This window comes from Opisthocomus hoazin, chromosome 9 (genome assembly GCF_030867145.1).
Source record: "Opisthocomus hoazin isolate bOpiHoa1 chromosome 9, bOpiHoa1.hap1, whole genome shotgun sequence".
Taxonomy (NCBI): Eukaryota; Metazoa; Chordata; class Aves; order Opisthocomiformes; family Opisthocomidae; genus Opisthocomus; species Opisthocomus hoazin.
This window is the reverse complement of record NC_134422.1, coordinates 43,784,698-43,810,831: the sequence shown is the minus strand read 5'-3', so window position 1 is coordinate 43,810,831 and position 26,134 is coordinate 43,784,698. Positions and strand designations below refer to the sequence as shown.

General features: G+C 48.3%; 1 protein-coding gene across 10 annotated transcripts in view; it reads left to right on the top strand.

Annotated features, from left to right (window-relative positions):
- The first annotated feature begins 14,526 nt into the window (after window positions 1–14,526).
- ANKRD44 (ankyrin repeat domain 44) overlaps window positions 14,527–26,134 on the top strand; it is a 132,940-nt gene continuing 121,332 nt past the window's right edge. For 6 of the 10 annotated variants that reach the window (XM_075430821.1, XM_009937814.2, XM_075430816.1 and 3 more), the window contains exon 1: window positions 14,528–14,678. In XM_075430821.1, the coding sequence (XP_075286936.1) occupies window positions 14,574–14,678 (105 nt within the window). In that variant the 5' untranslated portion in view covers window positions 14,528–14,573. Of the gene's footprint in view, window positions 14,679–15,233; window positions 15,349–26,134 lie in introns of those variants that run through there. The other 4 variants (XM_075430817.1, XM_075430815.1, XM_075430813.1 and 1 more) reach the window with 3 other exon arrangements.

Below are 26,134 nucleotides of genomic sequence, written 5' to 3'. Positions count from 1 at the left end.
TGAGTCAAGTGATTGCCTGTTATTTAACGTACATCTGCGAACCAACTGCAGAATCCCACTCTGCCAGTTGATTAAAAAGGGAAGAGGTAAATGTGACTCGCTCTGTGGTACAAAGCATAAATCTGCACGTTGGTGTGGTGCTGCGTGCTGGAGAGCCTTGCCAGCGGTAGCTGGAAGAGGTTTCTGCTGCCCCTGGCCTCCAGGGCTGGCTTTCCCTCTGGCTCGGGTGGTTTAAACTGCAGCCTGGGCTGTGCTCCCCTCCCAGCTGTGCCCCTTGAAGCTGTTGTGGGGCTTGTTTGGGCCTCCCAGAAGCTGGGTTAAAAGATCCCGCACACAACTGGGAGATCAGTTACACGCAGTCACTCCTTACGTGAGCCCCAGACCAAGTGTTCTCAAAGTTATTAACAAGTTGGTTTATCTGCTGGCAAACCAGCAACAGATGTTTTGAGTTGTGAATAAACGAGGGAGTAAATTAATGGACTTGATCTGTTTATCCCAAGCCTGCATCTGATGGGTCTCAGGTCAGTTACTGTGTCCCCTCTTGGTAGTGAGCATAATTAGAGTTTCAGGTTTTCTGAAAGCTTGCTTGCTTGATGAAGAGAGATTTTTGGCTCATTTGCTTGTTCGTAAGATCTCCAGGATCTGCATCCATTTGTTTATTCTCTCCGAATGTCCTGTTCCTTTCATGAGCAGCAGAGAGTTTGGTCACCTCAGTGTCGAGGTGTTGCTTTCCCCTGATGGAGAAGTGTTCCATTGCTTTGTTGGCAGGCGCCTCCTACCCTGAGCTGGCTAGTCAGCCGATTCCGCCAGCTGCACCAGTCCTTTCCCCGCGCCCCGTTTCTGCTGGCGGCTTGCGTTTCTCGCCGAAGGATGCCATCTTTCGCGGGTCCTGACGCTCTGCGCCGTTTCTTTGTGTTAAAACCGTGCGCGATACAAGCCTGGGAATAGGCTGGCTGTCCTTCGTTACTGGCTTTTGATTGAGAGCAGATGTGACGGCTGTTAGTCACCCCAGGGTGACAAGGGTCTGAGGTGACTTATTTCCAGCCTTTGCTTAGGTAACTTTAGAAACAGTGACCTTCAATCCCTGCCTGTCGGCCAAAACAGTAGAACAGGGCTGTGTTCAAATACAGTGATTTTTGCATTGAAAGCCATACATTTTTGTCTCTGTCGAAGTCTTCAGGCTCCAAGGATCTGCGGATCTTGAGCCCAGCTGATAAAAGGAACGGAACTGGCGATTTATTATTTTAGCTAATAAAAGAGGATATTGTATATTAGCTTTTTCACATTCCAAGGCACTAGCAACAGCATGAAGGTTAAAGGCGTCTGATATTCACAGTTAAAGAATGGAGCCTTTGTTTTTAGCACAGTGTGCAGCTGAGACAGAAGGAATAGGCCAGGAAATGAAAACCAGGTGGCTTGGGTTTGAATTTTTAAGACCAAAGAAATGACCTTCAAAAAAGGCTATTTCCTCACTTAATAAAAAGAAGTTAAGTGTATACAAAATAATTTAGTTATTCTCTACATTGTTTTGCAGATGTTTCTGTACATGCATCTTAAATTTCCACAGAACAAGCACGATGATGAATAGAGGAGTCTTAAAAACCCTGCTGAGGTACAGCTAGAGATTTCTGCAACGCTAGGCTTGAAGTTAATTGTGACAAGATTGGGAGGTACATAAAATCCAGTGAGAGCAGGCAGAAATTTTTGTCTCGCTGCAATATATATTAGACATTCAGCTGCATACAGATATTACTGTTAATATTGCAGTAATAATACTGCCAGTTACATAGTACTACCAATCTTGTGTCAGTACCTTAAAAAAAAGACACACCCCCCGATATTTAAAAAAAAAAAATATAAGCGGAGTCAGGGGCATAATTGTTCCTTATTCCCTCCTGTTTATTATGGTGTTTATTGTAAAAGATGTAACTGGTAACTTAAGCTAAGCGTAAGGCATCTGTATAATAAAATCACAAGTCATTATTTCACACAATTACGTTTTTTTCAGGTACAGTTTGCATTTAAAGCTTAGAAAGCTCGTGACAGCACGCTTTGCCCATCAGTTTGGTTTTCTTCTCTTGAAGATGGCGAACACGGCTTCACGGTGCCAAGCTGCGGGGTGACTGTGCCTGCGCAGCAGCGCGGTTGTGGTTGCCGCGAGAGCTCCGCAAAGCTCCACGCTGTGGCTGCTGTCTCCTGCAGCGGTGGGCGATGCCGCGGGCGTTGCTGTTTGCCCGGGCGATGCTGCGGCTGAGGGCTGGTGCTTTTCTGTGACAAGGGATTCATTTGTGTGGTGCAGTTGCTGAGAAGCTTCTCTTGCAGCATTTCCCTCCTAGAACACTGGGCTTCCTGCTTAGGATCTCAATCAAGGTGTAATAATAATGGGGGTGTTTTTGCCTGTGCGAACTAACACATTGTTACATGCGTTCTGCAACTCGTTGATGTTAAGGCAGAGGGGACGTTTTTCAAGTAGTTGACTCAAAGCCTGGTTTATCTTAATTAGGTAGCGTGTTTCCAGGAACAGTTCTTGTCTGCGCTGGTAGTGTGCTTCAGGTTTTCTACCACTCCACAGGCCTGGGACAGCAGCTAACCAGGAGCTGTAGGAGATACTCAGCCTTGCTCTTCCTCAGCTTTTGTCTGACTCATCTGGCATTCTCCTGAAGATGCGAATGGGCTTCTTGGCTTGAGAAGATTAAGAAACAAGTCCATCTTTGTCCAAAAAGCTTTCCTGCTAGCCATCACCACCCTATGGTTTTTTAATTTTGTTGCTTTGTGTGCATGATTAGTGGAACGTTCCTGCAGAGTTTACAGGAACAAAGAGATTTAATTACTGAAGGCTGTCGTATGCATATCATTTGCTTGCTGTTTGTAGGAAGCCACAATTAGTAATTGGCTAAGCCTTTGCATGGCTTATTAAGATCTTTCTCTGAATCACTGTCTGAGGATAGGAGAATAACTTTCCAGTATTAATATGCATACTTTCCAATATTAATATGCATTTACTTACCCACGTGCAAGTGAAAAAATGCATGTATGCTGCTGGGTTCAGCTTGCTTTTTCTCTTATGGCCAGTTAAAGTTTCTTTATGTACTTCTTCATGTTGAGGTAGCTCTTGAGTGTTTCAGTCGTTTGAGACAGGCCTGCAGTACAGACTCTTTGGAGTTGTTAGATTTTCATGCATTGGTTATTCTCTTGGTGTTAGAAATGCAAGTCTGCTGTTCCTGACAGCTTGTCAGTTGCCAGCTCTGCATGCTTCATGCTGATGTAATGCTGTGTGCCACAGTCATCCACCCTTCAAAAACCTTAATTTTCACGTAGTATAGGACATGCAATGATTTAAAAAAACAAAACCCCCCAAAACAGAACAAAAGAAGTCAGAATCTAGCCATCAGTGTGTTTGCATTTTAGCTTGTATCACTAGCTGCTTGGACTGCGTCCCTTGTGACTGGGTGGTTGTTAATCCCTTCCCAGGCCGGGCTGATAAAACCTTCTCCCGAGTCAGAGCAGAGGCCTCCAGTCAGGGTCTCTGCCGGCACTGCGGGGAGGGAGGGCTAGATGCTGTGGATGCTGCCGTCTGGGAGATGTCGTGAGGCTTCCTGTGCAGTTCAGCTATCAAAGGACTCCCTGACACATCTGTTAAAGGTTTTACCTCTGTCCTTGCTTCCTTTGGGTTTCTTGGGGCCCCTTTGTTACCTGCCTCTGGAGTTTTGCTGCTATAGATTGTAATTTTTCCCTCCATAGGAATTAACATGCATCTGATTGTAATACTTCTGCCACCGTTGCTTGCAGATCGTCTTGCTGTACTGTGGTCCTTTTATTTATCTCCCCTTCTTCAGAAACGTGTGCTCTTTCCATTGATAAACAGAAGTTCTAACCCTCAGCTCTGCACAGTTCCTTTTCTGACACCCCAACTGATAAGCAATGACTTTTAACTTTATTTCAGATGTGTTTAATCTGTTCAGTTCTTATATCATTTTGCTCATATGGTTTTCCTCTTTGACTGCATCATTTTCCTCTTATATCCCATTCATTTTATATGGCTTAAAGCCAAAACAAAACTCCAGGTGTCCTAATCAAGACAGTAGTCCTGGACTTTGCTTGAAATACCTGCTACCACTATGTTTAGCTCAAATGCTTTCTTGTTTACCACAGACCATATTTCCTGAGGATGGAGAGTGAAGGTCTGGGTCCTTGGTCCAGTGTTACATAGAATAAGGGTCTTAACAAGCCAACAGCTTTGCTTTGCTGTTTTTTAGGGTTAAAATGTAGAACTGTTTAGCACACCTTGTGTGTTGTCTAGTCACGAGTTTGATTTACATGCTTGAAATCAGGCGAGTGTGAGCGTAAAGAAGGAGCAGTGCGTGGTGGTGAAATGATAGCAGTGGGTACCGGGGCTTCCTGCTATGCCGAAGGATTTGCTCGCTGACTCCACTGCTAAACTTCTTCTGGAAGACAGAAATCGTGACACTTAGTTCGTGGAAACAAGACTGAGGGGAGTCGAAGGGATCTTACAATAAGTTAGAGGACAGTGTTAACCTCTCCCAAGAGGTGCTGTCAGAATAGAACAGACATTGGCTAACCCATTGGTTTCAGAAAGAGGAGAAGAATGTATTTGGCATGCAAATCATTAATTTTATCTGCTGTTATACTGCAGTTCGCCTGTGTGCAGGTTGTATGCAGTTACTTTGTGAAGGTCTCTGTTTCATTGTAACTTCCGTGTATCCCTGAAAGTCAGCACTCTGACCCCCCGTTTCTCCAAGGTCCTCCCTGTGGGAAGAAGGCATTTAGACTGACGAGACAGCGGGCCGAGTGCTAGTTTTAGGGCCCGCAGGAATGAGTGCCAGGGTCTGACCTCCGAGGAGAGCAGGAGATGTGGGCCTGCAAGCCATGGCTGAGCTGGTAAATCCACTCCAAGAGTCTCTTGAGGCCACCCGGCTCCCTGGGCTGGAGCGCTCAGGCTGCGTGCAGCGAGGGAGAGCTCTGGCAGCTGCGCTTGCAGTCCCCTCCTCGTCTTTCTTCCAGTGGTGTTGAAGCAGATCGATCTGTTGGATTCTCCCTCATATTCAAGCAGTCTAAGAAATGTTGCGATCTAGTAGCTGTGGAAAATGCAAATGTTTACCTGCATTTGGGGTAAATCTTATTGCAAGGCGTGCTTAGAGTGTGAGTTGTCCCCAGGAAGGCATCCGAGGGCCCAGCTGCTGCTGTTCACTGCGGCAGAGCAAAGCTTTCCATCCTTCAGGAGGCGGCGGGTTCCCTTGCCTTTCCCGGGCTCGGCCGTGCCTCGCTGCTGCTGTGAGAATGCTGCTTAGAGGTTCTTTTTTTGTACCGGCTAAACGGGAGTGAGCTCGGGCCATCTGTCCCAATGCTGGAAAGGAGGGGAACAGCCTGCTGACAGCTATCTTAAGCCGCTAGCAAATCAGCAGTGTGACCTGGAGGGCTTAGTAAGGAGCCCCACGCTGAATTGCAGACCATCGCGATTAAAACCAGTCTGCCCTACTTGGCGTACTGGTTCAGGATGCTGCTGTGTGGTGGGGAGCACTCGGGCGTAGCTTTTCCTGCCTCCTCCCCGCTTCCACGTGAGTGGGTTTGAATCCATAACATGCTGTTTGGAAAATTACAGTTTCCTGCGTAGTCAACACAGTCACGGAGTCGCTGAAATACTGTGCTGAAACCTGTGGTTTCCTGCGCTAAAGGAACTGCAAAACCTGCCAGGAAGTGCTGCGTGATAGGGGTGTGATTTGTAACGTGGTATTTAATCCAAGCGCTAGTTACTGCTGCCGTGGCTGGACAGCAGAGTTAAGATGTTAATGCATTAATAAATCATTAGGACCAGTATACAAGCATAAACCTGGTTTTGATGTGAAGTAAACAATCAAAAAAGTTACGTGCTGATCCATCCACACAGTTTTGTTTTGGGAGATAACGGAGTGAGCTCTCACCTTGCCTGTCACTGAAGATGTAGGTTTAACATTTCTAAACTCCAACCATCATCTCTTGTACCTGAACACTGGCTGCTTCATGGTGCTGGTCTTCTACCAGCAAGGTGTTTTTTCATTCTCTGTGTGCTCTGGGATTTAGGGAGGAGTAAGGCAGCTGTGCCATAAGCTCAGAAGCTCATTTCTGACCTTCTTTATTCTTGTAGCTGTATCTGATTGTCTGGAGAGGTTAGTAGTGACATTATCTGGAGCACAGCCATTGACCCCATCTTCTGATCTTGGAAGAGGATCAAGGAAGACATCTGCATTCATGCAGAATCTTGCCAGTGTCCCTGAGGCATCATGCAAGTGCAGGGCCCATCCGTATGGGCTGAGTCCAAGGATTTTTATCTTGGGACCAGGCACGTGTGCTGAGCACTATTTATTCCATCCTTTGCTGAGTCAAAGTATTGTGCAAAACGCATGTTTAAGAATATACAGTGCCAAAAGAACTTCAATGTGCTACGTAAAGCATACTTCACATTATTTTTAAAAAACGTATACCAGATAGTCACATTGCGCGACCTCTGAAGAGGCTTCTACAGTGAAAGACAGATCTATGTAAAAGGGACTTGAATATATTGCAACAGAGTTACTCAGTCTTGGGGCCATGACTTTCCTCTTGGATATCTTGTTCCAACTCACAGAAATCGAGAGCGGGCTCCTCGGTTTCTTAGAGGGAAAGCAGGGTTTAGTTGGAAACGCTTCGTATTTTAGTGTATTGGCTCTTTTTTCATTTTTTTAGTGAAGACTGTCAGCAGTTCTTACCCAGAGAGGCTGGGCTGTGGTAAAGAACATGCAAGACGAACTGACGTCGATGCTGTAAATCAGAGCAAGGTCATGTGCTACCCGAAAACCCAGTACAAACAAAGCGGGTCAGCCACAGGATCTTCCTATTCGTGGCGCTTTCTGCACAGGCTTCACCAGCGTCAGCACGTCCTGCGGGTGTTCCTAGGATGCGTTGTGCAGGCAGGATGGCCGTCGGGCAGGTCGCTGTAATTTCACTAGCATCGTGGCAGTTAAGGACAGATTCCTGCCTCTCTGCCATCACTATAGGGCTGCAAGAGACCCTCCTGATCTAAAGAAAATTTTTTTCCCCTCCCAGGAACACAATAAGCCCCTGTCAAAACAATCAGTTGTTTATTCTGATGAATGTAGGTAACTATTAAAAACAGAACAATCTCTTGGAGAAATGGAACTCCATCGAAATCTTACAAAATTCTCCTCCATTACCGTGTTTGGATATGAAAAAGGGTTGGGGTAGAGAATGCTTTGTTTTCTTTTTCTTTGGAAACATCCTTATTTGGCATCTGTAAAGCATTTACATTCCCTGGTTCTGGATCAAAGTCCTTTCATGGCTCATGTTACTTATTTCCTTCTTTAACTGAAGCACAGAAAGAAAAATGGATTTTTCCTCCCTCAGGCTTACAATATAAACCATAGTAAAAAGTCAAATCCCAGTTTTTAGCAAGGAATTGGAGAGAATGAGGAATAAAACCTCTCAAAACGTATAATCTGAAGAACCACCACCACCACCCACTTCAGAGTGACTGCTGTTGGTAAATGCAAGTCTCTGTAGCAGTTACGAAGCACGTAAGGTAAAATTTAGCAAAGCTAACCTAACTGTGCTGCTGGATTTCCTTCGTTCCTTGTGTTCCAGAGGTTTGTGCTCTTCAGGGGAGGAACTTTGTCCTCTTCAGCCTTGAGGCGGCTAGTACAGTTGGCCAAGTATTGGCATAGAAACCGCAGTTTTCTGCGGTTGGACTGCAGAACTGTCTGCAGTTGGACCAGGCACTAGAAATGTTAGAGGCGACATACTGTTTCCTTTTATTGCATTAGTGACGGGGTGAAATTTGGGGTTGGTGAAATTATTCTCTGACAGAAGAACAAGAAACTCCTGTGAATCAGCTATGACACGGGATCTTGTTTTAGATTTGCAGGAGAGTGCAGATAGTTTTGTTTCTGAACGCAGAGCAAACTCCTTCCAAGCCTGCCCCTCCCATTGGTTCTGTGCCCCAAAGAGCTTGGTGCTTCTGCTTATTTTCAGAGCTGTGCTGGCTATTCCTCTGGCTTTCTGCCTTCCGTAGACACATGGAGCTGAGCCCAGTTTGCAGACAAGCTTCTAGGCTGTGGCCCGTGACTGTGAATATTGGCTCTCTGCTGTTTCCAAGCATTGCTGCAGCAAAAGGGTATTTAATGGCTGCTTCTCATTTATCTTCTGGGAAGAATTTGGACGTCCATCAGTTTTAGCATGGCCTGTGATGATCCAACCAGCTTGAGGTAAGCCGGTACCATAATTTATGTACACGGTGTTCCCCTAGCTTTGTTCTCCTGAAAACAGATCACAGATTCTCATCTATGTTTTAGTGTATTCAGATATTTTAATTTATTTACTTCGCAGACCTCCATTCTGCAAAGTTCTGGTCCAGTGTTCCCTTTTTGTAAGGGAATATATAGTACTGCATAGCATGGTTTATATTTAACCATAAAGCAACATGGACTACATCTGTTAGGCTGAGTTGTTTCCGTTAGCTTTCATCCAGCAGATCTGAACTTATTCCAGACCTCCAGTGTTCCTCCAGAAATAACGTTACTGCCACCCTCTGTCACATCGTTCTCCCCACAGAGCTCTTGGCCACATAACTTCTCTGATGGAAAGGAAAAAAACTCCCTTTGGGTTATGAGCTAAACCCTCACACCAGAGAGAAAACTGCCACAGTGCTGCTCCCTCCTTGGTGGCAGCTGCATGTCAGTCGTGCTCTGCTTCCACACCCCTCCTGATTAAATGCAACTTTGGGGATGGGATTTCTTTCTTCGCACTGTTTGAAAAATGAAATCTCTTGCTGGCTTTCAGGCACTGCAAAAAATGTAGTTGAGTCTGAAGAAGGAATTTGCTAGCAGGGCAGTCTCAAGTCTTACCTGGGTCTTAAAGCTGGTGTGGGACTTGTAAGGCCCTGGCAGAGGCTCAGGCATAGGCCCCTGCTTCTTCTCTGAGCACCGAGAACGGATTGAGGCAGATCCCTGCCGAATTTAGCTCGTGCAATGCTCCTCACTTCCGAGACCGACCTTGGACAACCGACCTGGTTGTTTCCTTCCAAAATTACTCTGTTTCGGCATTGCTGGCACACATCCATCGGTGTCCTGTCGGCTGTACCTAGTACCAGACAGGAGTGAAGATCATGCAGGCGCTGAGAAGCGAAAAGACCAAGGACATAAAATCTTCTTATATTAAAATGATGATGATGTCCTGATGCAACTGAGATTAAAATTCAGTGTTTTATATTAGTGCAACAGTTCAGTGGATTTGAGCTTGAGGATGAAAGTAAAAAAGAAACTTCAAAGCTAGGGATTACAAAGAAGTAATTGCTCTAGGTTGTGTAGGTGAAGTGAATGTGTAAAGAGAGGTTGGTGTAGTGTCCATCTGAACTGTTAATGGTATCTTTCTAATGAGTATGACTCATTAAATAAATACAATTTATACAATTACCTGGTGTTGCACTCAGAGGGGAGCACAGGATGCTTCAGTGTAGGAGGAATCCTACCCCCTGGAGACCGTTTGCTGAGTTCTTTAAAGGTCAGGCATACTTCAAAATGTAAGTCAGTGGAAAATGAGGATTTAGATTAAAAAAGAATACTTCAAAGCTGGTGAATCACTTCAGGCCATGAGTACTGGGAGATTCTGCTTGTAAAGTCCAAAGACTTGTCCTGTGTTGGGGGCGGGTGGGGGGGTGGGTGTGTGTTAGAATTTGAATACTTTAAACTCATACATACTTACACTATGTACAAAGAAGCCCTAAAAGTACTTTTTGTGTGTCTTTTCTCTTCGTGTTTCCCCTAGAAGATTAATGACACAGGAGATTGAAGATTAATGACACAGGAAGTTTAAGATATTGCATATACCCATAAATGGAATAGGGCTGAGAACAGATAATTTAAATACTGAACTTTCCTCTTGCTGACTTGGGTTTTCTCATCCTTTTCATTGCTCGTGTCTTTTTCTTCTTTTTAAACTCCGGTACCTTAGCACCAGTTGATGCAGAGTGTCTTGTTTTGGTACAGAGTCCAGACTCCACAGCCAGGCTAGCAGCTCAGTAGGGTGGTGAAGTGTCCAGTGTGCAGGTTTTTTTTCTGTTGGGTGTTTTGGGGTGGGGTTTTCTGTGGAAAAGTTAAAGCAGAATCAGATAACCTAGTATTTGCCAAAAAAGAAGGGCAGGAGAGAAAAATAAAAGCCCCAAACAAAGAGCAAAATAACCCAGATCTCTCTGGGCCTCTTTATGCAATAGAAGGCAGCGAAAAGCGTAGGCTTTTTCTTCCCACTTGTCATGTCTTCATCACAGGAAACCTTGTCCAAAACCCGTGGAAATCAGTGTGGGTTTCTAGTGACTTACCTGGTTTCTTGATCAAGCACTGGGCCACTTGACAGATTACGGAAAATTTTGTTGCAGTCTCTTGTCAGGGACGCTAAAGATAGATATGTATTTGCACAGGCTGCTGACACGTTGCTTTCAGAACTGAGGTGAGCCTGATGCTTGCCACTGTCGCTGAAATCTTCCTCTTTTGCAGACATGCATTTCTAGGCTGGTGCAGCCAGAAAGGAGCTGACCCAGCTTAGCCTGTCTGCTTGTCGTCTGCCTTAATTCCTCTCCTGTTTTCGATACCTAGTACTAGTTATGTGAACATCTGCAAGAGGGGTGCTGGCTAAGACCAACGGTGAGAACACCTTAACATATGGGGGAGTGCTTGTTCCTTTTTGGCTAACACAGCAGCAGGCTGCAATGGTTATGATTTCAGCTTCAAATTCAGTTTCCAGTTGTATGTCTAAGCCTCTCTCTGCATTAACTACGGCGCTGCAGGAGTGTAATCAAAAAGTATTTGAAATGAGGAGGCCTGTGTCTGGATAAGAGGAGGTGCTGCTGGGGTCTCCTCTTCTCCCCTCTCTGCCCTGATCAGTGGATTGATTCGTGTTCTGTGGTTCCTCTCGCCTGGTGTAAATATTAAACAAGTAGATCTAAGAGGAAAAATAATGAGATAAAAGGAGTCGCCCTTGGGACAAAGTAATAAAATTCTGCCTTGTGAAGATAAATCACACTAAAACAGGAGGCAGAAGACTTGGAGAGGGTGATGACAGGCAGCTTGAAGCGTCCACTGAGGTGGCCGTCCCCCTCCCACCCCGCAGTGGCCCTGTGTGCTGTGGCAGTGCAGGAGGGGGAGATGGTGACAGCAACAATTAGTCACCGTCTCTGGCGGTTTGCTTGCCCAGTCTCCTGCTGTGGCCCGTGTTTTCCCTGCTATTTCAAATTCACACAGCTCTGTGTGTTTTTGCTGGTTTCCACCACTGCGGTCTCGTAACGATGCTCATACATCACTCTCATCAGACTCCCACCGAGCCTGTAAGGGGCACGGAAGCACAGCAGGGTGTTTATGTGCTGCTGTGAGAGGACAGGCTGCAGGTAGAGACCAGAGGCGGGCTAGGTACCTGAACTCATCAGAAACGGTTAGCGAGAACGTATGCCTCTTCCGCCGTCAGTCCTGCCTTTGATCCGTGCTCAACAGTGGCAAATAAACACTGCTAAGGAATACGCTGACTGTATTTACTTTAGCTTTCTTCACGAGGCAGGAGCCAAACGCAAGTCAAGTCTAGGAGCAACTGCAGCCTCCATCTGCGAGTGATCACCCGGCTTAAACACAGCAGCAGACCCGGCTTCAGAGAGCAAGACAGGGCCGAGCACTTGCCCTGCCTGTGCTGCTCAGCTGTGAGGTGAGGCAGGAGCAGGGAGGAGGGTGCTGGTGCAGACTTTTGGCTGCCTTAAAGTGACCACATCCTGTTAGGCTGCGGAAGTGTCAGGCTAACGCAGAGATCTGTCTGTCTGAGATGCAGGAACACTTGTGGGGATCCAGCAGATAATCTGCAGACGCGTTTGTGTTGCTGCAAGAGGAGCAGTGGTGCAGGGAGGACTCCTGACCTTGCTCCTGCACTCGCTCTGTTTGCTGGCTTCCCACCCGTGTCCCGGTTCTCTGCAGTGTTGAAGTACAGTGCAAATGGATTTATTTTAGCGAGGTTGCTTTCTTTTCCTCTGGTGCAGGTCCCAGATACTGTTTTCCTGATGCTGCATGGCAAGACTAACGCTGAGTCTGCGATGGCAGAGGAATGCTCAGAGCAGCAGCCTTTACCTGAGGCCCTTCCCCAGCCATGTCAGAGTGCCACACCTTGCAAGGTGGGAGAAATTCCTGGTACAAGCGGGAAGCCAGGCACGAGGAAACCGGGTTGCTCACCCAGGACCATGCAGGAACACTGTGACGCGACAGAGAATTGACAGTGAGTCTCTCAAGTCCGAAGTCAGCACCCAAACCAAGACTTGCCGTATTACACTGCGTGGAAGTGGCATGTGAGATCTTAATGAAGGGCAGATCGTTTATGATGATGCTTAAGGTCTGTTGAAGTCACATGCTTAAATCTAAGCATGTCTGGGAGTTTTGCTGAGCCCGAGTGGGTGTAAGAATTCTACGGGCTTTCCTGACACAAAATCTGCATGAGGAAGTGGCTCATGCATGTATGACTGCTGATAGCAAATGGCACTCATCCAGTTTCAGATGGAACTGGAGAAACTTTGGTTTTGCTGGGGACAAAAAAAAAAGGGGGGAAGGGGAAGCAGAGGCCTGTTATAGTGGGCCAGTATCCTACAGAGCCCTGTTGTGTTGCAGTCAGAAGACCAAGAAAACTCGGTATGGCTTTTTAAAATATGTACTGGGGTGTTTGTGTTTCATAGAACAGTTCTGCTGGATGCACAGAGTCCTCTGAGGACCAGGCACAGGTTAGTGAGGAGCAAACGCAGCAGTCGCCCTTAGAGAGTTTCTTTCCACTTCCCTGTCAGAGGCCCAGTGTAGCCCTAGGGCTTTTTCCTTTCCAAAGACAGCTTTGATGCAAGATGGCAATATCTGGCAAGCTGACGCGTGTTCTCAGTACGGCTCCTGCACGCCTGCTGTGATCATATGTGTTAATGTCTCAGGATGGAAAGTCAACATAGTGCTGCAGGTTTGAGAGCTGCAGGTATGACCATTACTTGAAAAGTTAGCTCTGGATAGTAATGTCTTTGTGCCTCTTCTGCCCAAAGACGTCAGCTGAGCATACTGCATTGTTTCACATGAAAACACTGTGAAATTACTGTTATGTACCAGCCAGGGCTAAGAAGTTGTTCAGTAAAATAGCTCCGAAAAGAGAGCTGATGTTGCATGCTAAGTCAGAAGCCCGTAATGTAGTTGTTTGTGATATTTTGTGAACAGGAGAGGAGGACATTGTACTTCCAGAGAAATCTCAGACTCTTTTAGTGTGATGGTAGCGGCCGTAGCACTGTGACTAATCCTGGCAGCTCGTGCAGACAGCACTTTAAGTGCATAGTGTAAATATAATTGTAAGGACCTCCCTAAACTGAGTGCTGCCCTGTTAACATGGGATGCGAGCGCTTTCTGTAGTCCCACATGCCCCAGGGATGCAGGGTGCTTCCCCAGGAGTGGCATCGGAGATGGTTGGTCCTCCCAGACGCCATCCTGTGGGGTCTGGGAAAGAGCAACTGGCACGAGACTCTGCTCACTGGGAACAAAAAGCTTCAGAAAACTGTTTTAACACCAGCTCGCGTCTAGCCCGGTTGGTTACTGCTGAGGAACTGGGCTCCTACTGCATCAGCAGATTTCCATTCCGATGGCCTACCATCAGCTCAGCTCCCTGACAGGAAGTTGTCGGGGGTCCCAAAGGAGGTGCAGCTGTTTCTATCAGATTCCTAGGTCAGAAAGTGAGGGGAGCACAGAGCAAATCTGAAAAAAATCGTTTTCCTTGTGTAGTCACCAAGCTTCACTGCAGGGAAGATACTGTGGTGAATACCAAGTCCTTGGAAACAGACCTTTGCAACGGAAAATAACAAAGCAGACCTTTCCTTACGGTGCTGAAAGTTCCCTCCATTTTCCCTCTCCCTTTTTTTGCTTGCTCTCAGCTGGAAGCGAACTTCTGCTTACTTCTGGCCTCTGTGTGGCGAGCCCGGGAGCGGACTGTCGAAGCGGCGTTTCTGGATGGAGTCAGTGGGGCACGGGAAGGCTCCGGTGCACGGCAGCGCAGGGCTGCCTGCTGCCCTGCTTAGCATGTGGTTTGAGGCCGAGCAAATCTGCCCGTGCAGGCCTAATGCTTCTCCGTGTTCCGGCGTGTCCATGAGGGGTGCAGATACAGGAAAGAAAATCTGTCTGAGTTCATATGCTGCTAACAGGGTGCTAGATTCTTTCTTACTGCTTTTTCGCTTTCTTGTTTAAGAGACTAATCTGTCTTAACACTGTTTTTCTGTTAAGACCCCTTTAAAATAGATGGAGTCAGAATATGTTGTAACCGGTACGTTATTTTTGATCCCCATTTATAATGCCTCAGAAGCCTGACACCAACATCTGTTTCCTTCTTGGATTGGTTTTCTTCCATAGAAGACACTTCCCTTTTTTAATTTTAACTACTTAAAGTCACCCCTTTCTCTACTCGGGGGCTGAAGAGTGGTAAATCGCAGTCGGAGCGGGTACGTCGTGGGGAAGGGAGCTTGTTGCTGCAGAACCCGCTCTGCAGGGCTGATGCTCCTGTTCCGCTGCAGCACGGGGCCAGGACGCGAGGCCCCTTTGCTCGCTTCTTCAGCCAGAAGTGCGGTTTGTCTGAGGCCCTGGTCCTTGAAAAGTGAGGTAATATATTGAGTAGCAAAGCACTTGGCCGTGGCGGGAGAGGCTAGCTTCTCACAAGGCGGCTGTTAAAGCTGTAAGAGGTAAAAAAAAACCCACGGAAGGATGAAGGACGTGGTGTCGGATCTGCCTTCCCTCTGACGGGTGTGCTTGGGTGATGGCAGTTTGCACACAGGGCAAAAAGGGGAAAGACGGAGGCCGCGGCTTCCCCCTCCCCCGGGGCTGCCCGCTTCCCCCCCGGCGCGGCGGGAGCCACAGCGGGCCCGACGCCCCTATCCCCGCCGCGCAGCCCCGCAGGGAGCGGGACGGGGGCGCGCGGGCTCCCCCTCAGCAGCCGTCGTGCCGCGGGTGCCGCCGCCGCCCTGAGGGGATTGGGGGCGCTCGGGCTTCGCCCCCGGCAGGTGCCCCCGGGCCCCCGGGCAGCGGCCGCCGGCGCGAACAAAGGCGGCAGCGGGGGGCCGGTGCGCGGCGGCCCGCCCGCCCCTGCTTCCTGGGCCGGGCCGGGCCAGGCTGGGCGAGGCTCGGCGGCCTCCCCGCCCCGCCCCGCCGGCGCGGAGCGGAGCTGCTGCCGCCGCCGCAGCGCCGGTGTCGGGGCGCGCTCGCCGCCCGCCGCGGAGGCTGGATGTGCGCGGGGGAGCGGCGCAGGATGGCGGTGCTCAAGCTGGCCGACCAGGTGGGCGCCGCGCCGCGGGCTCGGCTCCCCCTCAGGGAGGCGGGGAGGGGGGGGAGGCCGGCGGAGAACCGCAGCCGGGGGCTCGGCGGGGCCCGGGGCGGGGGCGGCGCGATCCCCGCTTCCCCTCCCGGCGGACATTGTGCGGGGCCGGGCCGGGCGCAGCGCGGCGGCAGCGGCCGTGTGTGTCCCCCCTCTCCCCTCCCCTCACCCGGGCTCCGCCGAGCGCCGGACGTCTCGAAAGGCCTCTCGGCGCTGCTCGCCCTTCCCGGGGATCCCTCCCTCCCCCGGCTCGCTGCCCCGCCGCACGCGTGCATCGCTCCCCTCACGTTTGTTTCCTTCCTCCCGAGGAAGCGCCCGCTCGGTGTAGCCGTCGCCGTGGTTGGCAGGCTGCTGGGGAAAGCCGTAGTCTTAAACCCTCAAATCGCGTTAAATTTAGCAATGGGCGGACAGCTGTAACCGGTGTTAAAGCATTTCTTATCGCTGGTAGTCAGAAGCACTTAAAAATATTGAGTAAATTGATATTACGGCTCCCACACCCTAATTTATCCACATACCGTACCAACTGTTACGCACGCTGCGTGCTTTAACCTGCTATTTTTAATGTAACGTGGTCTGCCGGTGATCCCGCAGCGTGGGTGTCCGGCGAGCCACGGACCCTGCTGCTGGGCTCGGCAGGGCTCTGCCGCCAGCCCCTCTCCGAACGCCCCTTCCTCAGCGATCACAAGCCGCGCTCGCCGTCCGTTTCTGCTTTTCTCAGGCAACCTTCCACACGCACAGAGCTGCTACGCAGCACGTTGGAAAGAGTTTTGAAAGGAAAAAGAGGATAAAGCTGCTTCTGGAGCGAAAGCGGCACTGCGTGACCGAGCACAGCCTGTAACGTGTTTTTCGTGTGTAACAGAAGGCAGTATTTGCGGGCTATCTCCTGGCATGGCCCGTGAACATCTGCATCTGTGGATGTGGTGCTTATGGCTGGCAAAGAAAAGGTTTCACGCCACGAGGCTTCACTGCCCTGCGGTGTGCGGGCTGAGTCTCACGAGTAAGGCGATTCAGGTAGGATCTGCATATTAAAATTCCAAACAGCAAGCTTTAATATTAAAAATACATACGTTACGGGAGACCAAAATTGTACCATTTCAGTGCTTTTCACATGTTTAATGAAACCCTTGTATTTACTGCCTTTAGAGTTCTTAAACCTTTGCTGAAATCTTGCAGCAAGGATTTTGCTTCAGCAGCAGCAGAAGTCAAAACAGATTTAAGTCAAGTGGATCATGTCTTGATGAAGTCTGTATTGCTATCAAAAAAAAAATGACAGGCTGTCATCTTAGTGTCCTCTCCTCTCCTCTCCTCTCCTCTCCTCTCCTCTCCTCTCCTCTCCTCTCCTCTCCTCTCCTCTCCTCTCCTCTCCTCTCCTCTCCTCTCCTCTCCTCTCCTCTCCTCCTCTTCTTTCTTACTTAAAGCTATGGACAAGGCTCCTTGGATCTGCCATTATGCTTTGAAGATGCTCAGAATATTGGTGGGTGCTCATGGTGGCCTGGGACACGACATAACAGGCTGATAGTTTGTGGGTATGTGTCTTCTCTCATTTAGGAAGGGAGAAGTTGGTCTATCTGCACTCATCCTACTGGATCTCTGTTGATTTCCTTCAGTTTCTTTGCCAGATCTTTTTCTTTCACTTCTGAGAGACTGGAGGAGGGAGAGGGCACATTCAAAGCTGGCTGTGGTGCGTCTTCTTAAACCGGGTGCAGAAGCTTGCGTGCGCCCGTTTCTGTGTGTTCGGAGCCGCTGCTGGCGGAGCCATTCCGACGTGCAGCCCGAGCAGCGGTAACCGAGGCGCTGGGGCTGCGCAGCCTGCAGCAGCAGCTCCCTGCGCATCAGGCCAAGCTTCTGTCTGCATCAGGTTTGAAGAGTGCTGTCCCCAGGCTGTCCCACCTCTAAGTGAAAGAGACACAGTAGCAGCCGCCCCAGGTGTTTATAGACAGACCCAGGCAAAACGGAGGGGAAGCTGGGACGAAGAATGATGTGCCTGGGAAGATGTGCGTTCCTGTGACAGCTCCTGCCCTTGCTCAGACTCGCTGAAGCTGTGGGAGCGGGCTCCTTCTGGGTTTCTTCCTGCTCTTGAGGATCGAGGCGGTTGTGGCAGCGATAACTTGCAGCGGTTCAGGAAACCGTTTCCCTTGTCCGTGGCTCGCGGCCTCCCCCGGTGAGGATTGCAGTACAGGGGTCACTGCGTACCACACGTACCTGCAGCGGTCGGGACCCGGGCTGCTGTGGGCTGCGTTTTGTGCCCTGAGTGTGAAGTCTGGCGCAGGTCTTAGTTGCGATGCTCGGGGGAGGTTGACTCCGAAACTGAGAGCTCTCTCCTCTGCCTGTCGTAGTGATTTCTGTAGCATGTGCTTTCCTCTGGGTCCGTGACTTTCTTGGCTGGTGAGGAGACCTTCGCGTAGGGGAAGACTAGACAACCCCCACGCTCAGAGTTTAAACACGTGTTTCTCTAAGTAACCTGTTTCCTCCTTGCCTCCATTTTTGGCTTCTCTTACCAACCGCGTCTAACAGCACAAGGAGCGTTCGGGGAGACGAGGACTTAAGCACACCCTTTCTCAGACAGGCTTTGAAGACAGACAGGCTTTGATTCTGTCCAGAGCAGGGCAACGAGGCTGGTGAGAGAACAAGTCTTATGAGGAGCGGCTGAGGGAACTGGGGCTGTTTAGTCTGGAGAAGAGGAGGCTGAGGGGAGACCTTACTGCTCTCTACAGCTCCCTGAAAGGAGGTTGTAGTGAGGCGGGGGTTGGTCTCTTCTCCCAGGTAACTAGCGATAGGGTGAGAGGAAACGGCCTCAAGTTGCATCAGGGGAGGTTTAGTTTAGATATTAGGAAAAATTTCTTTACTGAAAGAGCAGTCAGACATTGGAACAGGCTGCCCAGGGCAGTGGTGGAGTCACCAACCCTGGAGGGGTTCAAAAAACATGTAGATATGGCATTTCGGGATATGGTTTAGCAGGCATGGTGGTGTTGGGTGGATGGTTGGACTTGATAATCTTAGAGGTCTTTTCCAACCTATGATTCTATGATTCTTGCTTCTTTTTTGATATAGCCAAGAGGTGCTAAGGTATTGCCATGCTTAATACTTCAAAGAGATTATTGGTACCTTTGGCTGCATTCACTCCTTAGGCAGGAGAGCTTAGTTTAAGAGTTTAGCCTTAGTGTAGGTTACGTGAATTTGCTTCCAGTGATGGTACTTGCTAGCTCATTAGTCGGGCCACGAGAAACCCTTAAATCATTTGACCACAGGAAGTGTATTCTACTGTTGGCCGTTTCTGCACAAATTTCTTCCAGGCCTTCCTTTCTTCAGTAACCCCCCACTAGCCATTTTTGAATGGCTAAATGTTAAGCTGACAACAACCTAAGGTCACTCGTAAAACTTAAATGCCTAGGATTGTGATCTTTGCCAGTAGTGGTGTGTCTGTGTGGTTGTAAACGTTCTGATGTACTAAATATTTCAGTTGTCATACACAAATATTGCAAAACTTGCTCTGAATCTTGAAACTTTTATCCTTTCCTTTTTTTTTTACCATCTCTGCAGTGAAAGGTGATTACAGGAGGTATGCAAATTGCTTGAAGGACTGAAAAAAAATTTTTCAATTCTAAGACTTGTTGCTGAGTTGTTCCCCGTCCAGTTTATTGGTTGTACTTTTTCCATTTTGATAAGTGTTAGTGCTTTGTATTATGTGAGGGTGCAGCTGTATGTGATAAGAGCCTTTGGGTTTAAGCGAGATCTGGGAAGGAGCAGAAGACAAGTGCCTCAACAGGTGGGTGGCCAGAGGCTTTCCGGCGTGAGTGGCACTGGCACAGCCCGACCCTGGCTCTGCACGTGTGGCAGGGCATGAAAACCCTCGCTGTGCCCCTCAGGCCCTCCTTTGAGGAAACCTGCTTGCTGCAGCTCTTCATTCCTTCCTGTAGTTTGAGCTGCCGTTCCCTCCTTCTCATGAGCCTGCTTTCCCCTTCACCAAAGCTCTCTGAGGGTGAAGGTGTCGATTGGTTTTTGACTTTTGTGGCTGCTTTTTGAGCAGTAGTCGTGGCCTGGACCCACCTCGCCTGCCCTCTGGTAGCCAGCAGATGCAGGGTGCTTCCTGCCGCCGCTCTCCCTGCCTGCTGCCTGCAGTTCTCTGCACGGCTCCTTCTTCACGCTTCCACCCAGTGACTTGCTTTCTGGAGAACTGTTTGTTGGCCACTTGCAAGCTTTTCGAGATTGATCATAGTTATGCATGTTTACCGAGGAAGTGTATCTTTCTGTCTTTGAAAGATACAGAGAATGTTTTCTATAAACAAAAATGATACGGGAAGTTGCATAGAGGTGAAGCCTGCGTAGCTACTTTTAGGAGATGTAGTGCTTAGTGCTTTTATGCGTGCACCACCAAATCGGGTGGGAAGCTTGCTGTAAATCTGAGACAGACACAGGCTCCATCTAGCCTTGAGCAGTGCACAGAGGGGGTGTCAAAATTTACCGTGACTTCAGTGTCACCGGCTCAGGCCCTGTATGTGCAAAACAACCGAATTATTTTTAGGCTACCCTTACATGCGTAAGGGTAATGGAGCTCAGATAAATGGTTAGAGTGTGAGCTTAGACTGCTATTAACTGCAAAACCTCATCCTGTCTCCTGGTATTTTGCCTGTTGTCCTTAATTGCTGAGAGTAATGCAGTGTGACTAGAACTGAAAGGACCATTTCTCTCCCTCCCTTTCCCAAATGTTTTCCTGTGTTTGACAGTTCTCCACTGACCATCAGGATCCTTTTTATTATGGTCACAGGGAAACAACTTTAAACAGATGTTTAAATAATTTTAAACAGATGTCAAACATCGTAAATATTGGTGGGGCAAAGGCTGGACTTGTGTCTGAATACACTCAAAACCGAAATGAATATAACAGTAACAAATAATCTCCTACCAAAAACAAGTAAATTTCCAAATATGGTGCGTCTTTAACTTATTTCAGAATCATTCAATTGACAAGACTGTCTTTCTGTGTGTCCTTTGTCCCTGACAAGTAAAAGTCCCTGAGAAGATGCCCCTGAATCTGCTGCATAAAATGGGAGTAAGGAACCTGTGCCTCGTGGCCACAGCCAGCCTGCAGGTTAATTCTGCGCGGTGTGGGGTCCCACGATTCCTCACCCCTCATATTATTGCTAGATAATACTAAGGTGCGTATGAATTTGCAGGCTGCCAAGTGTTTTTGAAAGGGCTCACAGCAAGGAAGAGATAATCCGTTTTAGTACAAAATACTCAGGTAGCCACAAACCGAACGTAACTGTAGGGAAGGAAGAAGGAGGAATTTATCCACGAGTGTTTCTCCCTTATTTCTTGTGAAATGAAAATGTGGTTGGACGAAAATAACTCCACTGTGGCAACCATTGGCTTTCTAGAGCCGTGGTGTTCCTAGGCTCGCCGTACGTACTGCAAGACGTGGCTCTGTGTGTTTTAAAATAAAATGCAAACTTTGTAAAAAATGGGATGTAGCAGAATTCCTGCCCTTGTTCAGACCTGTAGGAATGGTGGTCACTGCTGTGCGGTGTAGATGGCACCTGAGCTCTGACTCATAGAATCATTTAGGTTGGAAAAGACCTTTAAGACTGTCGAGTCCAACCATAAACCTAAAACTGCCAAGTCCACCTCTAAACCGTGTCCCTACATGTCTTTTAAACGCCTCCAGCGATGGTCCTGTTTGGGATGGGGATGGGGTGGGGGGAAGCTCTGAGTTGCCAAAGAGAGCAAGATACAGGCTTGAAAAGGAAGCTGCTTGCTTTTTTTGGTCATGGCTTCTGCAGTAAGTATCACTTTCTGATAGTTTTGTAGCTTGTTTCAAGGTAAACGAGAAACTCTTTAATCAGGAGAATTTCTGGAGTGGTGTAGTGTGCTCAAGCCTAAGAGATATTTCTATGGCAGAAAATTCTCCAGGAGTTTGCTGTTTGGTAATACCGTAAGGGTTGTGCAGTGTTTGCGCCTAGACGTTTTGAGGGGATGTGCATCTGTCGCGTTAGGATGTTGGTTTTCCTGAACTGCAGATGGCACCCAGCCAAACTTACCCACCCGTGTGCGTGTGAGGTGTGGTATTTTATCCCTGCAGGAGAAGTGCCTCGTGACCTCTTCCTGCTCATCTCTTCAATGAAGATGTGGTTGTCATGACTACGTTTAGTAGAGAAATAGATGTTCCTCCCAGCTTGGGCGCTTGCGTAATGTCTCGGTTCGGGCAAGGGGGTATTTTTATCTGCATCCTTGCTCGAGGACGGGCAGATGATTTCTGTGACCCAGCAGTAAAAGTGCCCAAGCTGGAGCTAGCTGGTCGCTGGACACGGCGGCTGCTTGTGCTGTGGCTCTCCCAGGCACGGCTTCGAACTGGTGCCGCTCCATTGGCAGCACCACGGCAGTGCTGTCCGTCACGCGCCAGTCTCGGGGTGCAAATCCCCGAAAAGCCAGCAAAAAAACTTTAAATGGCTGTTTCTAGAGGTCTGGGTGCAGCTGATCCTGCTTCTTTGTTGCCAGAGAGGCAGAGATTGTGGGATGTGGTGCTGACGGAAGGGTTTCCCCATGCTGGCCCGGCGCTCTGCGATGTGTTTACCCGGAGGAGCCCGGCCAAGCACCTTCTCCTCTTCCTAAAGCTGTCCTCTCGTCAGCAGATCTCTGACCGTTTGCTTGGGAAACGAGCAGCTTGCTCTTTAGGAGCTATCGTATCGGCCTGTCTGCAGCCTTGGGCAATATTTGTACAAAATAATTAATGCTGCAGCATATTGTGTTTTTAGGCTTCTTTTTAACTTCTTGTCTAGAATTTTTTCTTCCAGCGGTGCTAAGACAGGTTCTAGTGTCAGCAGATGCCTGCAGGAGCCAGGTACTGTAGGCATAAGCCTATTAGGCAAATGTTTCAAAGTATATTCTGACAACGTTGACCATTTCTTCTGGTTTTTCTTCTTGCTTTTCTGTGTGAATGCCTTGTTTCTCATATTGCTGCCTCTGTGTGTTGCAGAACATACACGTGAACTAAACTTGCTGGCAGCATACCTCTGTATTTTAACCAGTTAGTTTGAAAGCTTATTAGCTGAAAAACATTGAATTTTCAGCTGCTAACATTTTTAGGTTAGCAGTTTTTTTCCAGAAGTGCATACCTGACATTTGTCACTTTTTTTGTTAGCTGGAAAGCTTGGGCTGGAAAGTTCCCACAGCTGCTGTCTGTGGCTCCAGCTTTGTTTGAATTGCTGCTCTGGAAACATGTAGCAGCACGCTGCTGGAGCCCTTCAGCCTGGTGATGGGTGGGAATCAAAGCATTACGACATTACGTTTAAAGGGGGAAAATTATTTTGCAGTTTTATCCAAAGGTTTGAGGTCATTATTGAAGTTTGCAAGGAGCTGGTCAACAAATTACAGCAGTTAGTTGTGGCTAGGTAATTGTGACATTCTGAAAAAGTACGTGCTTTTTGATGGCAGACATTTGCATGTGTTTTGCTTTCGGGCGAAGAAAAGCCTTTCCTGGCTGCAGGTGTACAACCAACGATAGAGCCTCTGTAATACGTTTCTGCCATGCAGTGCTGAACCTCCTCACCTAACGCAAGCTTGTCTGCTTGGTGTTTGCACTTTGTGCGACAAGCTGCTTTTATGTACAGACGTGTATTTTTGTGCTGGAATTCTTTGCAATGGCTGGCTTTCTTATTTTAAAAAGAGTTCTTGGGGGGAATGCCCCCGCTTCCTCCTCGCAGCTGCGCGCTCCTGTGTCCCTATGAGGAAGTAAGCAAGACCATCATGGTTGACTTCTGCGCACAGTCCAAACAGATGTACCTGACGGAGCCTCCTTACTGAGCTAAGGCTTTAGCTGTTTTGCATGAAGGAGTTGGTTTCTTCTGAAAAACCCTTGTGCTGTTGAATTATGTCTGTGTAGGGTTGCTGCAAGGGCCACATGTTGATAGCCTTAATGACACAGAAAGTCTGCAAATAATTGCTGTTTAAGCATTTAGGACTACAAGGATGGTGAGGGACTGGAGCATCTCCACTACGAGGAGAGGCTGAGGGAGCTGGGCTTGTTCAGCCTGAAGAAGAGAAGGCTGCGAGGGGACCTTATAAATGCCTACAAATATCTAAAGGGTGGGTGTCAGGAGGATGGGGCCAAGCTCTTTTCAGTGGTGCCCAGTGACAGGACAAGGGGCAATGGGCACAAACTGAGGCACAGGAAGTTCCGTCTGAACATGAGGAAGAACTTCTTCCCTCTGAGGGTGACGGAGCCCTGGCCCAGGCTGCCCAGGGAGGTTGTGGAGTCTCCTTCTCTGGAGATATTCAAGACCTGCCTGGACAAGGTCCTGTGCAGCCTGCTGTAGGTGACCCTGCTTCGGCAGGGGGGTTGGACTAGATGACCCACAGAGGTCCCTTCCAACCCCTACTATTCTGTGATTCTGTGATTCTGTGATTACCGTTTCTGTTCTGGCATGTGTTGTAATCTCATTATAGGACCTGTTTTTTCCCCATCTTGCAGCCTTTGTAATTTTACAGACTTTTTGCTTGATCAATTGTCTTTTGTCCATGCAAAAACTTTAGCAAAATAGTTGTTTGGTACCTACTGACTTGCATACCTCTAACTGATGTCTCTGTAAATGAAGTATTACCAGCAGTAGAGAGCATGCAACTTGAAGAAATTTAACAGTAAAAATGTAAAAATCAAGTCTCGCTATTCGCAGTGTGTGAACTGAAGAGAAGACAGCAACTGGCTGCACTGTTAGATGCACAAGCTTTCACATGCTAAACAAGATCGAATCATTTCTGTGAAAGCAAACTAGTGTGAACATTAATAAGCTTTTATATGCGTTCCATCATTAATAATGTAGGCAGCACCATTCAGGTGGAGAACATAACCCCTTATATCATAGCGTCATTTTAGCATGATAAGCTCCTTGCCTTTCCAAGGTGAAAGGGCTATAGATTGCCTTCTGAAATCCCATCCTCGAACAAAGTTCTGCTTTCGGCTGCGTTGACTCGAGACCAGCTTTGCAGGAATACGGGGAAGCTGCTTTGTATTTATAGTAACACACTGGTAGCAGCACCTGCCTTGCTGTGTTTCTGTGTATAAAGTTCATTTTCTCCATACTTACAATACACAAAGGTGGGTATGTCCCTTTCACTAGCGTTTTCATTCTTGCCTTCGTAGGTGGCTTTTTTTTAATAAAGGTTGTTTCTTTTGTCTCCTGTGCAGTAAGGCAGCAGGGCAGAGCTGTCTCTACCTGGGCCAGCCCTCTTGCTGTGTGAGCTGGTGCCAGCGGGGAGCCGGGGATGTCGAAGCTAGAAGCCTGCAGTATTATCTGGTAAAACACTGATTTGCTCAGTGTGGTCTTTAGTTGTTTAACATGCCAAGGGTAAAAAATGAGAGAACAAAGGCCTGAAATACCCCATATTGTCTTTGTGCTTCCAGCTGCTTTAGTGTGCTTGCCAATGTGACACGCAGCATTTATCTCCAATTTAAAATCAAGAGAGGGACTTATTTAGTCATTGACTCCAGGAAGATTTCCAGTGCTCTACCAACCAAGTAAAGGCGGTGCACCAGATCCTGCAACCATTGCCTCTGTTAGAGAGGAGCGTGCTTAGGTGAGTCGTCCTGCTGCATCCCTGTTGGCGTGAATCAAGCTGAGTATGAGGAAATTTCTTTCTTTTGATGTAAACAAGCCCTGATCCTTTAGGTGTACGTGCAGTCCTGCTTCGCTGTTAGGAGATGTGGCCCTGCTTCTGGTGGGGTTTTCTGCAGATGGAGCCTGTGGCTCAGATATCCTTGGCTGGAGACGAATCTGAGATTTTTTTAAGAAGCTGCCAAGGTGGCTTTAGAGGTGGGAGAGAGGAGGGAGGAGTGGGAAGAGCTGCCCCGTGGAGCCAAGGCAGAGGTGGCAAGGGATGCTAGGAGGAGGCAGGCAGTGTGTAGGCGGAGGTGCAATATCACTGCCTGGTGGCACTGTTGGGAGGAGGTGGTCATCACCCCGGTTTGCAGCGGGAGGGCTGGGGTGCGGAGCAGCTCTGTGACTGAGGTTGGGCTGCGAAGGGAGTGGGTGACGGAGCAAGAGCCTAGTCCTGATTTACCTCTTTCAGCGGCTGACTCACAGCGGTGCCCTTCCTTCCTGCAAGTTGTTTGAACACTGTTTACCGTGTGGGCTGATGCCAATCTTGTGATGTTGCAAGATGAGAAATGAACAGTGGCATGCAGTGTCACAGCACTGTGTTAAATTCAGTGAGCATATTTAGATATTTGCTCTGTAAAGTGTAAAATCAGCACTGGTGCTGCTCAAGAGCAAGTGCTCTGTTAGGAGATAGTTTCTAGGTCACCTGGTAGGTAAAGGTTTATTCTGGCTGATCGCAGTGGGTGGCTGGCTTTGGTCACTAATCCTGTGTCATAGGCTTAGCGTTGTATTCTGGCAGTGCACACGGTAAAAGTGAGATCAGCCTGCTGGGTGTCAGTGCCTAATATCCTAATAATCCAGGACTGTGTGGCTCGTGGCCACACGAAGCTGGGTGGGTTCGGAGAAATGGAGATAGCCTCTCAAATATGAAAACTTACTGTCGGTGAGATGGTGCCCTTTGGGTGTGTCCACACAAGGCCCATTTCATGTCAGGCTGAAACTGAGCAGTCTTCTCACTAAGTTTTGCTTGTTACATGTGAATATTTATAGACATATAACCTAGTTGGTAATCTGAAGTGGGTGCTCCTTTTAGAAGCGTTTTTGTGAAGGCTGGTGAATTTGTGCATCACCCCTGCTACCCAGAGGAGTGTTATTTC